The 17,594-nt window shown below is 41.0% G+C and overlaps 1 protein-coding gene across 2 annotated transcripts in view; it reads left to right on the plus strand.

Annotated features, from left to right (window-relative positions):
- LOC309480887 (E3 ubiquitin-protein ligase TRIM39-like) overlaps positions 1–17,594 on the plus strand; it is a 519,568-nt gene that overhangs the window by 484,108 nt on the left and 17,866 nt on the right. Inside the window, exons 1-5 of one of the 2 annotated variants that reach the window (XM_082145585.1) lie at positions 7,453–7,588; positions 7,712–7,877; positions 9,710–10,266; positions 11,857–11,952; positions 14,323–14,544. In XM_082145585.1, the coding sequence (XP_082001711.1) occupies positions 9,712–10,266; positions 11,857–11,952; positions 14,323–14,544 (873 nt within the window). In that variant the 5' untranslated portion in view covers positions 7,453–7,588; positions 7,712–7,877; positions 9,710–9,711. Of the gene's footprint in view, positions 1–7,452; positions 7,589–7,711; positions 7,878–9,709; positions 10,267–11,856; positions 11,953–14,322; positions 14,545–17,594 lie in introns of those variants that run through there. The other variant, XM_082145584.1, reaches the window with a different exon arrangement.

Below are 17,594 nucleotides of genomic sequence, written 5' to 3' on the forward strand. Positions count from 1 at the left end.
AGTTGGACCGCTTACAGCTGGGATGCTATGAAGGCGACGGTTGCTCAACACTGGTCTCTGTTAATTGATCTTGGATAAGATGTTAAATTGTAAATTGCGTTTACAAAGACAGAGAGAGTATGGAGAACAAGAGAGGGTTTGATTACAAATCAAATACCTAATAATTGTTTTCTTTGGAAAAATTATCTTTCTCTTTCTTTAGACTCGATTGATGGTTCTTCCAGGTTTGTTTCCTACAAATGTGAAGGATGGGAAATCAGGACAGAACAGGAAGGATGTAAGAAGGAAAGGAGGGAAGGAGATTGGATCCACAAATGGCTCTGGAGCCTTTGTCGAACTACAAGTATAGAATTGATAGTTGCCAACCAACTAAACATTCAAAAATAAAGCTTTGTAAAGAGAGGGTTATCTCTGATTTATTTGAAACTTGTAGTGAGATACCAATGTCTCCTATTGAGGCTCAGGTGTGTCGCTCCACAGCGACAAAAAGAGGTAAATGGGTAAAATAGAATGGTTAAGTTTATAACCACAACTTGAGAAGGAGGTTACAACGCAATAACAATAAATGAGCAAGTAGGAGTCTAACAATATTTGAAATAGGGAAATGTGGGTTGAATAAGTTTACTTAACTTTCAAAGTTCAAAACGTATTCACCTTAAGTGATTAAATCTAAAAGAGTAATTTAGAAATTATGAAAATTATGAAATTAGATTTATTAAAAATAAATCTAGAAATCATTAGAAATTACCTGTTTAGAAAAATAGATTTTCAATTTTAATTTCCTTTTTTAAATCAAATTAGAATTTGACAATTAATAATCATAAACCAGTATTTTCTTTTTCAAGTAAAATGCAGGTAAACGAAATTAATAATTGCAAACGAAATTTCCTTTTCACAGAAAATATGGGTAATTAAAATATTAGACAGGTAAAATAAGAAAGAAGAAAAGACCAACAGGTGTAAAAATCAAGGTGTTTAAATGGTTAAATCACTTTAACGTTGTTCAAACAGACACTGTATTTAACCACTGATGTTAATACAAATGACAAACGTAAATAATGCTTAAGGCTTTAGCATATAGGCCTCACTGTGAACAACTGCCTAGGTTAGGTTAGCTTAGCCAAGGGTTAGCAGCTAGCTTAGCCACCAAAGGGTTTGTTTACACTGTGGTCAGGGCTTTGCTGTGGCTCTGATCATGCGAGGGTCAGAGTTCCCCCGGAAGCGTTGGTTAAGACTTCCGTGTCACGATTGTAACTATGGCGACAAAACAACGCTAGTGGGCAAACATGTGAATTGCAGTTTGTAAACAGTAATGCATGTTACATGAAATGTCGGCACATTTCAACAATGTTCAAAGAATATGCACGTCGATCATATTACGTGAAATGTCGGCGCATTTCAAAAATACAAATAAAGGACACCACTCGTAGTTTTTACGACGTGGGGCTTCACTCAGTTGTTTAAGAGTGAGATTAACTTTAAAGGGCAGCTTTGCGCTGTAATAGATGGAACAATAGCGATCTCGGCGGATCGTCTCTGTGCAATGTTATCTGAGCACACAAAAACAACAGGGTTCCTAACTGTTGGTTAAGTTTCAACGTCAAGCTTTACTTGAACACAACTTTAAATAATTCCTATTCAACTACACTCGGACATACGCAGTGTTTACGCGAGAATTAATTGAACTGACACAGATAAGCTTATAGTTTATCACGGGGATTGCCGTGGGACACGCACGGACAACCTGAGAAATAAAGACTAATCTGTGAGGAGAATATTCGTCCTTGCAGTGGAACACGCACTGAGTGACAATCAGACAAATAAGGAACGTTAGACGAGGGACACGCTCATCCGTCCTTTACATGGTTATTTTAATTACTGCAGTATAATTTCGTTAAGCTCTCTGGCTGATACAAACACACATAAGTTACAGCTTTGAAAGACGCTGGAACACGCAGACGTCAGTAAGCTATAATTAAAGTATTTCAGAGATTGAGGGACACGCTCAATCCTTACCTTATCATTGTGTGAGATCTTATATCTTGGGTTATTTTACTGCAGTTTAAAATAAAATAAAAATAGGCAGGCAGCCTAGACTAGAGTAACAGCTCTCTCTGTGTATTCACATTCATTCAAACAGGGCGCGCGGCGCTCGCTGCATACGTCATACACACAGACTCGGAGGTTCGGATCTCTCCCTTCGCATACTATGAAAATATAATTACTTCGTATATGCTTACAATTTAGGTTAAACTTCCCGCATCATTCTCCACCAATATAATGTAGCGTTTATACGCCCACGTATAAATATTATTAATTATTATTCATAACGGAATATGACCAATAATTAATATTTTAATTATTTTTAATTATCTTCAGAATTTACTGTAGCAGAATCAATAGTATGATCATTTTATCAGTTCATCCAATGAACAGAAAGCATAAACAAGTATTAACTCTAGGAAATATAATATCTTCCTGGTCAAGAAAGAATTAATCCCCAGCTAACAATAAATTACGAAGTAAATTAAGGGTAACAGCATGTAACTTAAATCGAAGTTCAAGGCAATAAATCTGATAAGCACACACGAGTAATCTCTTTTAAGTACAAACAATACTTTATTGATTATATAGACTACTAACACATAAAGCTAATATCTAACACAAACACACGCACACACACACACATACACATTCATACGCGTTGCAGAAAGGGATAGAGTGAGGAAAGAGTGGGTTTAAGAGTGAAAGGATGAAATCTCACGATTCCATATACACTAGACATGACCTGAACAAACCATCAATCATTAATTTAACCCTTCTATCGTTTTAGGCAGGTTATTAAAGTTATATAAATACACCAGTTAAGATTTTAGCCTGCATGGAGGTACTTGCGTATTTGCTTTTGGGGATTCCCTTTTTGTTGCGTGAAAGGGGTTTTCCCGGTCCGTTCGGTCTCCTCGTGCCTGATGTCTGGATCACGGGGTCAGTCACGTCGTGTGCTGGCGGAATGAAAGTCTTTGTTTGAAGCTGGCTTTGCAGAAGAAACGTGGCTCGAAATCTTGTCGCAAAACTTAACTTAGAACCGACACTCACAACGGAAAAGAAATGAAACTAAGAAAAGAAAGGAAATTGAGAGTAGATGATGATGGCTTGAATGAAGCTATTTAACCCATGTTCTTCAGATCTTGATTTGGGTTATTTCGTTTGCGCGTTTACATGGTTCCTATAGAGAGAGAGAGAGCTTCGAGAGCAGCGAGAGAGAGAGCGAGAGAGAGCAGCGAGAGAGAGAGCTTTGTTTTTGGGTCTAAGGTTTTAAACTAAAATTTTGTCCAACCTCCAGGATGAGTTCTGGCCAATTAGACACTGGCTGAATTTAGGAGGTGACGTTCTTTTCAGTTCTGATCGTAAATCATGCTTATCTGTGCTCTCCTTACTAACAGAGAGAACAGGGGCCACAGTTTAGACATGATTTCTAATTAAAAGAAGATCAAAACATATTACACCGATATCATTCAAGCCATCTTGCTAGTTGTGTTCGTAAGATAGCATTGATATGAAACAGTACACACTTTCATTCATTCACTCCTTCTAATAGTTAATATAATAACTATTACCTGAATTAAATGGGATCAAAACATATTATCTTATTAAAATATACATATAAGTGGTGGAAACAACCCAGGATTAGGTAGTTGCATGATTGTTTGATCATGAGTCCATTGAAAATTGTTCTTGAATGATTTTATGTATAGTTATTGATAAGAATCAGTTCTCTGGTGAAGAGACAGAACTCTGTTTGTTCAGAGGTCTTAATGAGGAGGTGTTCAGGAATGTAGTCGGGGGTTTCAGTAACATCTGCTGGTGTCGATTCTTCTTCTAAAGGGTCTTTTGCAGACTCTCTGGCACCGGGATGGGTGACTTATGGCTCTGGTCTGTGCGGACACTGTCTTTATCTTAACCAGTCCGTATTAGGCCACAAAGCTAGCCATTGACCAGTTATGTGATAGTGCCGGGGGCTCCTTCAATTAGTCAGACCGGTGATGATCATGAGACGTTCTGAACAAATCTTCCCCCCTCAGTCATCGAGAAGTAGAGAATTTGAATTAATATTCAAAAAGAAGATTAGTTGGTGGTTGCTTTCTACCCATTGTCGTTACACTATCCACTAAGTTCTTTCTTATTTATGAGCTTCATTCGACCTCTCACAATAATATTACCATAAGCAGAGCATATGTAAACTTGTAAGCAACAAATAAATGGAGCACCCAAACAAAAAAGAAAACTACCCCAAAAACAACATATAGAACCCCCTAGTGCCATCTCCAAAAAGTGTGGCACACCTCCCTTCATCTAGAAAGGCCTTGTATCCGTGAACAACTAATTTAACTTAAATCTAAGGTCTTCTGCCCCCCAGGGGCTCTCCGCTATATAATATAGAATATTATATAAAACACTCTAACATAGAACTGACTGTAATAAGATAACCACTCAAGTAGGTGAACATGGAACAATGTCGAAAATTGTGGTGTCTTACAGTTTGCGCAATGGCTAAGATTAAGAAGATGCATCAGGTCACTTGTTAACTCTTCTCTTCAATTTTCAAGTGTTCTCTCTCACAAACGCTGCTGCTTCTCTTGGCGTTTTAAATGTTTTCTTTTTCCCATCTGAGAGCGTTACCCTCAGGGTAGCAGGATAAAGTAAAGCAAACTGGATACCTTTGGACTTCAGCTCTTTCTTTACCCGATCATATTCCTTTCGGCGCTTCACCAAGTTGGCACTCAGATCAGGAAAAAACATCACCGGCGAGTTCTCATACAATATGGGACCGTTGCTTTCCCTGGATAATTTTGCTGCCGTACGGAGTATCTTCTCCCGATCCTGGTATTTCAGCAGGCGTATCAACACAGCCCTCGGCCTTCTCTCCGCGGATGGTCTTGGCGCGAGCGTCCGATGTGCTCGCTCTATTATTAGCGGCTCAGGAAAGTGCTCTTGACCCAATACAGTCGGAAGCCAATTGGCGAAAAAAGTGACCGGGTCACTCCCCTCACAGCCTTCCCGCACGTTAAGAACGCGGATATTGTTGCGTCTGCTGTAGTTCTCAAGTGACTCAACTTTCTCCATCAAATATTCGTTGTCTTTTGTCAACTTGATCACCCGCGAATCCAGCTCGGTGACATGATCCTCCGCTGCCCCGATGCGATCTTCCGCTTCAGTGACGCGGGATGTCAGACTATCAAGCATAGATTTTAACCCCGATATGGATTCGTTAATCTCTGCCGTTTTGGCGTCCAGTTTATTGGAGAGGGCTAGGTTCCCATTTCGTATCTCTTGAAGTATAAGAGCGTTGTCCCCGGTAGGTTGTGCTTGTCCGTGCGCCATCTTGCTGATGCTAGCTTCTTGCTGGTCTTCTTTTTCGCACGATGAAGTATGTACACTCGTCGAGTTAGTTTGCTTATTTCTGGATCTCAGATCCATTACGCGGCAGATAAATCAGAATAAAAGAGTAGTTTTTCTTTTTTGAAGGGTTAAGAGTGTTTTAAAGAATAAAGTCTCGGAGAGCATCAAGGAACGCGTCCTTCTAGCTCAGCTGCATCACGTGACCCCCCGTCCTTTAACACTCTTGAACCAAGTTTGTTTGGGTGATGGCCATCCCGATGAAACAGTTGTCGTTGACTCCAGAAAAGATTGAAATTGTCAATGAAGTTCACTGCTTTTATATTGCAGGTTTTTTGCAGCCATGTATTTAGCCCAAGCAACCGTGAAAACCTGTTTGTTCCTCTTGCTGGTAGTGGTCCACTGATGAATGTTTGAACTTTCAGTCTTTTAAGTGTTTCAAAAAGTTTATTGAAATCCTTCTTAAGGAGTTCTGACTGCTCTTATGAATATCATTCTTCCCCACATGTATGATGAGTCGATTAGCAGTCTTATGTTTCATCAGAATGTTCTGAAGTTCCCTGTTTATATCAGAAGTTGTTGCTTGTGGAAGGCAGCACGTAGTTGTATCCCTGCTGCTAATGTTTCTGATTATGGAGTCCCCCACTATCAGAGTCCTGGGCTCGGCTGCGCTCTGAGCTGAGTGCCGCTGTCTGCTCGACCTTGAGCGCCAGTTAGCACCAGTGTTAGCTACTGGCCTATTCAGTCTGTGTTCGATCACATTCATCACATTTGTGGATTCCTCATTTACATTCATTAGTACTTCAAATCTGTTCTCAAGATGTATAGGCAGTGGTAGCAGACCAGTGTTTGTAATCCTTGTCAGAGCTGTATCTGGGGTAGAGGATGCTACTGCGGTAATATGTGATGCTCGTGACAATCTGATGTCTCGAGTGCCTTTGGGTTTAGCTCCCTGTTTGTGCCATTGATTTGTAAGTCGATCGGCTTGTTTCTCTACCTGTCGAGGAGCACTAGTTTCATGGGACTCACCGGCTATATGCTGAGGGTGTCCATGACGAAGCTCTGTTGTGTGCTCCGTCTGGTTTGGTGGTCCCGTAAGTAACTTTGTTTCTAGAACTGCAATCCTTTGTAAAAGTCTGTGGCAGTTGGTGCAGCAAGTAGATTCCAGAAGAGGCATTTTCTCTTATCCTTGTAGGCAGTTGTGTTTTCCTTTCCCGGTATGTAAGCTGGTCGGGTAAAAGAATTCTCAGTTTTTGTAGTAATCCAAACTTTGTCGTATGAGCACTGTGCTGATTTGCTGAAGTTAAAATTAGGTGATAAAAGGAAATAAAATAAAGGAAATAAAATATAGAAAAAATAGGAGATAAAATGTAAAAGCGATAGAGCAAAACGCGGAGCAGTAAGCAAGAGCGTCCGAACAGTAGCTGAGCAGGAAGTCTAGTCTAGTCAGCTCTTTAATAATACTTTCATTACCGACGAATGGGGGCACGTTAGAGATTACAATTTTCGTTGCCGGTGCCGACAACGGTGTAATAGGCACAAACGTTTCATTAATCCATATTCCGCTTTCAATCAAGTTTTTTACTTGACTTTCATTTTTCAAAAAGACGACGACCGCCTTATTCATTCTAGAGGCAGAACTAATATTTTCATTGCCAACCTTAGCTCCCACAGCAAGGAGAACATCCTCAATAGAGGTATTCGCCTCCGACGCACACCTGAAACCATTCCGAAGGGTGAGAGGCGACGCTCCCCCCGCAGGGGTAGACGTCACACACACCACGCGATATAACCTTAAAACTACCCTAAAATCTAGAAACGTGCTCGGAGATGTGAAAGAAAAAGAAAAACCACCTCATAAGAGAAAGAAAAACTAAATAGTAATAATAAAGAAGGAAAAATCAAAACAACAACAACAAAAAAACAGCTTGAAAAAACGCAACCGCTCTCCTACACGTGTCTCTCACACACGCACCCACTCCCAGCATCCACTCCAACAGAGAGAGAGAGAGAGAGAGAGAGAGAGAGAGAGAGAGAGAGAGAGAGAGAGAGAAAGAGAAAGTATCCGTATCCGTGTGTATCCTGCCGGTACCCTGCCTGTCTGTACCTGTTTGTAAATGTATTATAAGTAAAAGTTTGTATTGGAGCCATTTGCCTCTTAGCCTTCTTCAGCCCGCACCACACCCTGACAGTATGTTTGGGTATTTTTCGAAACTTTCCCCTAATGGGATTCTTCGGGGCTTTTTTTTCCTTACTCAGGACATATTGAGGATACAAAATCAGTTGAGTCTGCTTCTGTTGCAATTTGTCCTAGGTGGAGCCCCATTTTGGCTTAAAATGACTGGACTATATAGCATCGCTGCAAGTGTGTAAAGCCTTAAGAGAAAGTGAAGCTAAACATATGAACAGGAGCCTTCATCAAACAGCATTTCATTTCAGAAACTCTGAAATCAACGACCAGAACTGATATTCACTCACAGGTAAGTGATGGAAATGTAAGAGCTAGTTCAGTTGATTCATCAGATTGTTGGTAAAAGTACTGTATGTCTTTTTTTGTGGCTGTAAATCAAAGTTTGTTTATTTGTGGTCATGTCACACTTAAGTGACTTTAGAAACAGGAATTACTTGAATTGGCGGCAGAATGAACAAATGAAAAATCAGAATGATGACTTTTCTAGTAAAAGTCACGTATTTTAACCCTCTACAGCACAGCGCTGAAAGTTTTCTTAAGCCCTATGTTCAGTACTGTATGTTTCTATAAAATATTGCAACCAATTAGAATGGACAAAAAATAATCAAAGAGCAGTGTAATAAGGTGTGGGAGTCGAGCAGCATTTGAAAGCAGGATTTCATTTTCTGACACATAGTCACAGGAGCACATGATGTGAGAAGAAGGTAAGATTATTTGCTTTAGTAATCTTATTTAAAATGACATGAACTGTACATAAAAAAAAATGTGTGTGTGAATGAAGGTCTAGAGAAGGTTATATGAAGTTTTTATTTTATTTTGCATGTTTAGAAATGTAGTTTTTCCTTTTGTTGCCTCAGGGCAACGTTGTGCGTTAAGGGGTACTTTTCAAGGATGTATTTGCTAACAATGTGTTTGGACGTTATCACATTAATTTCTCATATATTAGTGCAGAATAATAAGCTCTAAATACAGTCAGTAGATTTCAGAGGTGGAAAGTAACTAATTACAAATACTTTTATTACACTTGAGTACAATTTTTTTTTTCTTTTTTTTTTTCTTGAGTATAATTAAATTGTGGTACTTTTACTTTTTCCTGAGTTGAATAAAAATAAAGTATTCAACTTCGCTACATTTATTTTTCACCAAAAATAAAAAAGTACTTTGACAAAGGTGCGGATGGAGCAACAGGGCAAGCTGACCTTTGACAGACACTTTTCAAACTACTACGGTGGAGCGCTGCGCTTCAGCCAATAACAGACAGATCTGAAGCGCTTCAGCCAATAACAGAAAGAGCTGAAGCACTTCAGCCAATAACAGACAGATCTGAAGCGCTTCAGCCAATAACAGACAGAGCTGAAGCACTTCAGCCAATAACAGACAGAGCTGAAGCGCTTCAGCCAATGACAGACAGATCTGAAGCGCTTCAGCCAATAACAGACAGAGCTGAAGCACTTCAGCCAATAACAGACAGATCTGAAGCGCTTCAGCCAATAACAGAAAGAGCTGAAGCACTTCAGCCAATAACAGACAGATCTGAAGCGCTTCAGCCAATAACAGACAGAGCTGAAGCACTTCAGCCAATAACAGACAGAGCTGAAGCGCTTCAGCCAATGACAGACAGATCTGAAGCGCTTCAGCCAATAACAGACAGAGCTGAAGCACTTCAACCAATAACAGACAGAGCTGAAGCACTTCAGCCAATAACAGACAGATCTGAAGCGCTTCAGCCAATAACAGACAGAGCTGAAGCGCTTCGGCCAATAACAGACAGATCTGAAGGGTGTTGTAAAAACCAGTTACATTTGCTGCACTGTGGCTCCCAGTGACACATTTAGTTTCTGTTTTTAGATTCTTCTTCTGCAGCCTAATAGATCTAACTACAGCACATGGTCTCAGACTGGCAGTTAGAGGCGGAGCTTATAGGCTCAGTGAGGTTAGAGTTAGAGGCGGAGCTTATAGGCTCAGTGAGGTTAGAGTTAGAGGCGGAGCTTATAGGCTCAGTGAGGTTAGAGTTAGAGGCGGAGCTTATAGGCTCAGTGAGGTTAGAGTTAGAGGTGGAGGAACTTCCTGTCAGAAACTGCAATGCAGATGATATATTTTCGTCATTACTTATCTTTTCAGCCATGGCGTCCTCCAGTGGTCCAGCACTTAATGAGGAGCTCCAGTGCTCCATCTGTCTGGAAGTGTTCACTGATCCAGTCACCACTCCATGTGGACACAACTTCTGCAGAACCTGCCTGAGCGAGTGCTGGCCGAAATCACGGACCTGCTTCTGTCCACTCTGTAACGAAAAATTCAGCAGAAGACCTAAGCTCAAGATTAATACAACACTCAGAGAGGTTGTGCAACACTTAAAGGAGAAGCTCAATCCAGGAGAATCTGAGGTGTTCTGTGACGTCTGTGGTGAAAGAAAGCAGAAAGCTGTGAAGACCTGCCTGATATGTCAAAGCTCTTACTGTGAGACTCATCTGGAGCCTCATCTCAGAGTCCCACGTCTAAAGAAACACAAACTCATCAATCCTGTGGAAAATCTGGAGGATTATATATGCCAGAAACACGAGAGACCTCTGGAGCTGTTCTGCAGAGATGACCAGACGTGTGTTTGTCTGTCCTGCACTGAAGGAGAACACAGGACTCACAACACTGTTCCTATAGAGGAGGAGAGTCGAGAGAAGAAGGCAAGAGTTACAAACAAAGCACTTTATACCCCAGCCAGACAATGGTGAAGCTGTTTCAAGAAGCCTTTATTTATGTTCAGCTGTCAGCCTTTTTCCTTTTGAAACACAAATCTACCTTTCTTTTCTTACACCTTTTCTTCATGAAACACCGTAAGATCTACAGGACAGATAAATAACATAAAATTAGCTCTTACAAACCTAAACATTACCCGAAGGTCACATTAACCGTACAAATAGCCATTTATAAAAACTTTTCTGTGACGTTACCTCTGTCAGTATTAACAATGCTAAAAAGCTTATATTAGCATAACTTCACATGACACAAGTGATAACAACACATTTAAACACTTCTTCACAGTTGAATAGATTAACCTACGTATTACTGCACATAAACATTAAACAAATCAAACACAATACCTTGTTCCTGTTCCAGCTAGGTGCTTAATTATGCCCCTTTTTTAAAAGAACTTTATATGATTTCAGAGCGACATGAGATTTTCCCCCTTACTTCCGCGGGCGCGTCTCACCTTTTTAGATGCGAAATGAACGTTCCACTTTGGAGGCTGAAATAAAGGACTCATAATATTAACAGAGGAAACTAATAAAATAAAGCTCAGAAGTGATTACCTTATTTACTCTTTCCTTAGAGTTGGTTACAAACACCCCATGAAATTCAGTTCTCTATCAGTCAGTCACGTTCGACGTTACATCGGACTGAACTGGCGTATAGGGATCTCGCCTGAGAGCCCAATCACCATCGAGTGGTAACAGAACAAGCCAATACACATGGGCGAAAGAGATTTGCATCGCAAGCCACTTCCCGCTTCCAGTTATATAAGGCAGCGTGCAAACTCACACATTAAGCTTTTGCTTCGGAGCAGAGCAGATGTTGTTTCACTCTGCTCTTCAATCATCGTTCAGTGAGTGAGTTGTTCCTTTGTTGGTGTGACTCTCCTGCCGGGTGCATCCCTGCGGTCCCGTGGGGGACCCAGCATCTCATTCGGTGCTCCAGCAGAGGACCGGATGTCGAGTGGAATCCTCCAACCATGTCCAGCGGCTGGATGACTGGGAATGCCGAACGTGACTGATTGATGTTACCTAGTCGCCTGTACACAATGCCTGTACCTCCGCTGAAACGTCCGGGACCCCGTCTCAGCCCAGAAAACTTAATGTCAGAGTTTTACCCAGAAGCGGGGAGTGGCTTGCAATGCAAATCTCACATTGACTTGTTCTGTTACCACTCAAAGGTGATTGGGCTCTAATGCGAGATCGCAATATATCAGTTCAGTCCAACGTAACGTCTCCTACTAATGTTACATTAGTAACCTAGACATTTTCTTTCCTATGTCTGACATGTTGTCTAAAAAACAACATGACCTGTTTATTTAAAAAACAGCTAAATCCAATAGTATTTTATTACATCTGATAAAAGCTGATTTTGTCACTCTCAACAGTCAGACATGAACTAAAAGATTCAAACTATTATTTTGAATTAATTTGATCTTTAAATGGTTTTTAAAAAATAAAAAAGACTAAGAAGATGGAAAGCTATATTCAGGGATAAATGTGTCTGTGTTTCTCTGTATGTAGAATCAGCTGGTTCAGACACAGACAGACGTTCATCAGATGATCCAGGACAGAATGAAGAAGATTCAAGAGATCCAGCACTCAGTAGAGATTAGAAAGGTTTGTGCTTCGATCAACCCGAGTCAGTGGCGGCTCCAGGGAGGGGCTAGGTGGTGCTGTAGCTCCCCCTATAATAGCCATAGCACCTGCCCAGCACCCCCAAGAATTGTCTGTAATTTTTGTATATTTATATTTTAATGTCATGTTTGAATAGTCTTTTTCATGTTGTTAAAAATAGGAATTAAATAATAATTTAAAAATCACGACCGGACGGGCGGGCGCGGGCGCCGTGAGCCCTGAGCGAGCAGGAACGAGTAACGTTAGTGAGTTGTCGTCGAAAAAGATGGATATAGCAAAAAAGCTGTCGGGAAAAAATAAAGAGGGAAAAGGAGATGGCATGTCAATTGATGTGACAGCAGCTAAATAAGTGGATGGTGAAAGGCAACAGGTAGGATTTAAAGTGTGACGTCCAGGCATGTAGGCTACTGGCCATCGGGTCTACCGGGAGATTCCCGGTGGGCCGACGTGCTTTTTGGGCAGATACATCTCATACTTTTTTTTTTTTTTTGTCTTAACGGCCCATAAAACTCGTACATCGGCGGCCCATTCGTTTTGTTTTGCTTAATTGGCGGCGCTGGGTTAGTGCCGGTGTAATGCATTGGTCAAAAAAAGTCAGGGGGGTAATGGAGCTCTCGATTTCCGTACCACCCCCGGCGGCCGCCATTGGCTATCAAGCCTTCACCTGCTGTTAGCATCCCATTGACTCCCATTCATTTTGGCGTCACTTTGACAGCGAATAACTTTACATCTGAGGTGTTTAAAGACTCCATTTGTCCATTATTTATTTCTAAAGAAACACGACAATGTATAAAATGCTCCATTACCTTGTATCTTACGTTATGGCCACGTAGAAGCAGTTTTTGTAAAAACAGGCTAACGATTGCGTCATAACCACGCGACTCTCTGGAAATTACCGTAGAGATAGGAGGAGAAGCTCGCAGTCAATCGGGGGGACGTGGAGGCATAAAGTCCGATAAAGTCAAGGGAGAAGCCCATAGAGAATCATAAAGTTGCTCCTGCTCCTAGCTCATGGACAGCTCCTACTCACACTCTCCGTCTCTGCAAGATTCGGAAGGGAATGGTTCAGATTTCTCTTGGCACAGCTCCTAGAAGACTTACAACTGTCAGACAGGCTGCTCACGTCACATCCACGTCGTCAAGCTCAGTTTGAGTCTGCGCAGTTCGCTCGGCAATCAGGAAATGAGTGCTTCTAATTTGCTTCACTTTTCTCCGTTGAAACCTATGGGGTCGCTGTGTCCAGTTTATATACTGTCTATGAAAAAAGTCAGCGTTAGTTTTTTTCTGACACCCCATGAAACCATGAAACACGTAGATCAGCGGCCAATTGGTTCTTTTCTTGATTGACACTGGGCTGGCCCAATCACATCTTTAATGTGAAGTATAGAAATATACTCTTTCAAGTATAGAAATTAGTACAAAACTAATTATGAAAGTATCCTTTATTTTTCAGTGCATTTGTTTTACAATATATGGCTATTACTAGCATGGGATTAATATTATAACTATTCATATTATGTAGTGTAATGTAGACTGACACTGTAACTAAAAGAGGTTTGAATTTTTCTTTGTTTCTTTGAGCTATACATTTTTAACTCTCAAAGTGCACCAGCTTGATGATTGCCAAAATTGTTGCTGCATACCCCTCTGACACTGGGTAGTTGCGTCCCTGTCTATAGCCCTTGCGTTGAATACTTTTACATATATATACAGTATATGCTTATAGTCGCAGAACGAGTATAGTTAATCCGGGCGTGTACGCATGTGTATACTTTCATTATGGTGTTGTTCATGATGGCGTTTCATTATGGTGGTCCGATGCGACCTCCATAATGAAACGCCCCAAAATTCAAAGCACATTCTCTTAAGTGTTGAGCATCCCCATAGCACCTGCAACAGAAAATCTCTGGAGCCGCCACTGACCCGAGTTCATTTCCTGACCATGGTTGTTTCTGATCCTCCTCTCCCATTTTACTTTCTGTTCACTCTCTAACTATCCTAGCAAAAAAACATTTCAAAAAATGATATGCATCATAATAGTTAAATCTATTTAATAAAAGCGTTGAATTAAATTGTGAGTTCTGCCATCATCTAACCCTCATGTTGCTCCAAACACATATGATTTTTTCCCATAGAGCACAAATCTGTTGTATGAGTTCTATTGGAGTTCTTCAACAGCTCGTCCTCAAGAGCAGCATGCAAAACATTTATTTTGTGTTCCACTGAAAATCTCACATTTTAAGTAACATAAGGTTAAAGATGATAGAATTTTCATTTTGGGGGTGAACTATCCCTGTAAATAATATGTGAATACGGAATAGATTAACAATTAGAACTGTTCTCATTCATCAGAGAAACACAGAGGAAAGTGTTAAGATCTTCACTGATCTGATCCGCTCCATTAGGAGATGTCAGTCTAAGCAGCTGAAGATGATGGAGGAACAGCAGAAAGCAGCAGAGAAACAGGCTGAAGATCTCATTAAAGAGCTGCATCAGGAAATCACTGAGCTGAAGAGGAGAAACACTGAGCTGGAGCAGCTCTCACACATTGACGATCATCTCCATCTCATACAGGTCTGTCAACATCTGTCTCAGTCAATATGTACAATATTACAGGACAAACAGTCCGTTCTTTAAGGTCCACCCAAATGACCCAACGACGGTGTCCAATGGTGTGGCTGAAGGTTTTCTGTGTGTTCTGTCTTTTCAGTGTGTATAGTGATTTAATTTCAATTACACTTTTATCTGACTCAATTTTATCTTGACCTTGAATTTAGGTTGGAATGCCAATGGATTATTAGTCATTTATATTTATCTAGATATTTTATTATTCTGTTTAACTCTTTACTTTAGATTGTACTTGTTCATTCGGATTCCAATGTTGCTCAGAGTCTCACACCGGCCGTTAACGTGAATCTCACGGTCACAAACTCGCCAGTCTGATCATTAGTCAGAGCAGAGGTTATGACTAATACCATTTAATAGGCCGCCCATGCTTGCCATTATTTAAATAGTAATTCTGTTTGGTCCCTTACAGTCGCCTATATAACAACTTAGTTAAAGCTCAAACAAGAACCAGAGGTTATGGCTAATACTATGAAGTAATTGTTATGTATAAAAAAGGATGCTGGATGAGAGATTTATGCATGCAACTCTCTTTACTTTTCGGAAAAACCGGAACCAACCATTCAGACCAAAACAGCTGCAACCTAAACATGCAGCGAGGCGTTACCAAACGAACACAGATTAATTCGTCCTGAGCGGACATAACAGTAATGTTGCTTGCTATTATTTAAATTGTATTGTTAGCCCCCTACAGGGAATGCAACTATATAACCACTTAACTAAAATCAAGCAATGTAACGGTCATCAGCTGGAGTGCCCTTGAGAGCCACCTGAGGGCACTCCACATCAGACTATCATTATTCACTCACTACTACATTTCCCATAATTCACAGCCCGGACTCATCATCCCTGATCATCACATTCACCTGTGTCTCATTATATTGTTTAGTTCACCCCATATAAGCCTGTTTCACCTCATCATTCCCGGCGAAGTCTTGTACGTTATTCCACTGCATTTCTGAGCATTTCCTTTGTTGTCGTTGTTATTCCTGGTTCTTGATCTCTGTCTGTGTCCTGGTTTTCCTGTTTCTGCCTCACCCTCTGGATTTGTCTGTTTGTTGGATTGCCTGCCTGTGTATGACCTTTGCCTGGATTTTGATTACGATTCTGTTTAACCCTTTAAATAAAACTGCATTTGGATCCTCTACCCTCGTGTCTCGGAGCAGTGCGTAACAAGCAGTTAGTCAGACATCTAGAATCTCGCCTGATGTGCTGCATGCTCAATCTAACCCGAGATCTAGTATGTACTCAACCCTGGACACAGATTAGCAGAAACATGGATACAACATAATTTATTTTATTGAAATTTATTTATTGAAAAGGTTTATGGTACAGGATATACAATCCTCTATTCCAGACTCTAAAAAACAAACAAACAAATATATATATATATATATATATAATTCACATTTTAACATTTTATAAAAAACACATTCATTTCATAATTGAAGTTTTCCTAACAATCATAAATAAATTACATAAAATTAATTACATTAGTTACTGACAAGCTTTATAATTATACATAACACCTTTTGACAGGCAAAATGCATCCAACCTGTTCTTAAAGGAATTAATAGAAGGGGAACACACAACTGATTTTACCACACGGAGTGTAAAAAAGTTCTTTCTCTTTTCAGACAGGCATGTTCTAGGGTAGAGTTTAGGCCCTGTTTACACGAGAATGCTCGTGGGTGAAAACGTAAAAATATTTTATCAGATGTGCCTTTCGTTTAGACGGCGACGGCGTTTTTGGGGCTTAAAAACGCAAAAAATTGAAATCACCCTCCAGAGTGGAAATCTTAAAAACGCTCCACCATCGCGTTTTCGTCTAAACGGTAAAAACGCAAAAGTCTACTAGACAGTGAAGGCACCGATCAGTGCTTCACATTGCCACCTAGCCGCCTGGAGTGCATACTACATTGAATTTCACACACTTTTGCGTCACCGTATGCAGGCAGATTTCCCCCCCATAACGCTCGTCTAAACGCAGAATAAAAAAAGTGATCACTTTCGCGTTTTCTCTTCAGATCGTTTCCGTGTAAACGTAGCCTTAAAGAATTCCCTCGTGTCTCGTACCTATTGTTCCAAAACTGAAAGATAGGTTCAACTGTTACATCGTACATTCCCTTTACAAGCTTATATACCTGAATCATATCTCCTCTATATGTTTCCCTAACCGGAAGTGAGAGGACGCTTGCGCATTTTGGCTGCCGCTTCTCACTCCGGACGAAAAAGTTTGTTTGCAACTAAACGGTTTTACCTACTGACTTTGTTTGGTACCGGTGGTATCTGTTCCTGCCTCAAGATCTGGACTGTGTCTCTGCCTGGTCGCCACATCTGCTGCCTGTCACGTTGTGACTCTGCTGTGACCACCAACAAGCTAGCTCCTGGGGTTGCCTTCGGCCCATCCTCGCTGTGTTCTGCTCGAGCAGTGGATTACAGCCCGGTTACTGGCCGGCCTGCACTCCGGAGCAGCCTGTCAGCTATGCGGCTACAGTTTATGACCTTCCTGCTGGCCTCTCTGCGGCTCATGTCATCTACGGCTCTGACCATGGCGATTCGATACACGTCCTTGCAGCTTCTCAGATTCAACCACCGTGCACCTCCTTCACTGGACATCACCTCTACTTTGCAACAACACTGTCTTCTCCGTCGTCGCCCTTATATCCACCGAGGCTCCCGTCGTAATCTTCTCTTCTACTTCAGTGCCGTAAACAGTATTCCATCTTTCTGGTCCGGCCGTAGTTCACTCCAGCCTGGACATCGGCGCAACAACAACATCCGCATACGTCATCCGCGCACTCTTCACGTGACTTCATCTAACCTCCTGCCCGTCTCAACTTCCGCCACTTGGATTTCACAACAAAAGCCTCTTAAGACAGCGCTATTCAATACAAGATCACTTAACAATAAAAGCCTGCTCCTCTGTGAATTCATTATTGACAATAAACTGGATTTTCTCTGTCTTACTGAAACCTGGCACAAACCCATGGACTACA

This window comes from Leuciscus leuciscus, assembly GCF_965113295.1.
Source record: "Leuciscus leuciscus genome assembly, chromosome: 18".
In the NCBI taxonomy this organism is placed as follows: Eukaryota; Metazoa; Chordata; class Actinopteri; order Cypriniformes; family Leuciscidae; genus Leuciscus; species Leuciscus leuciscus.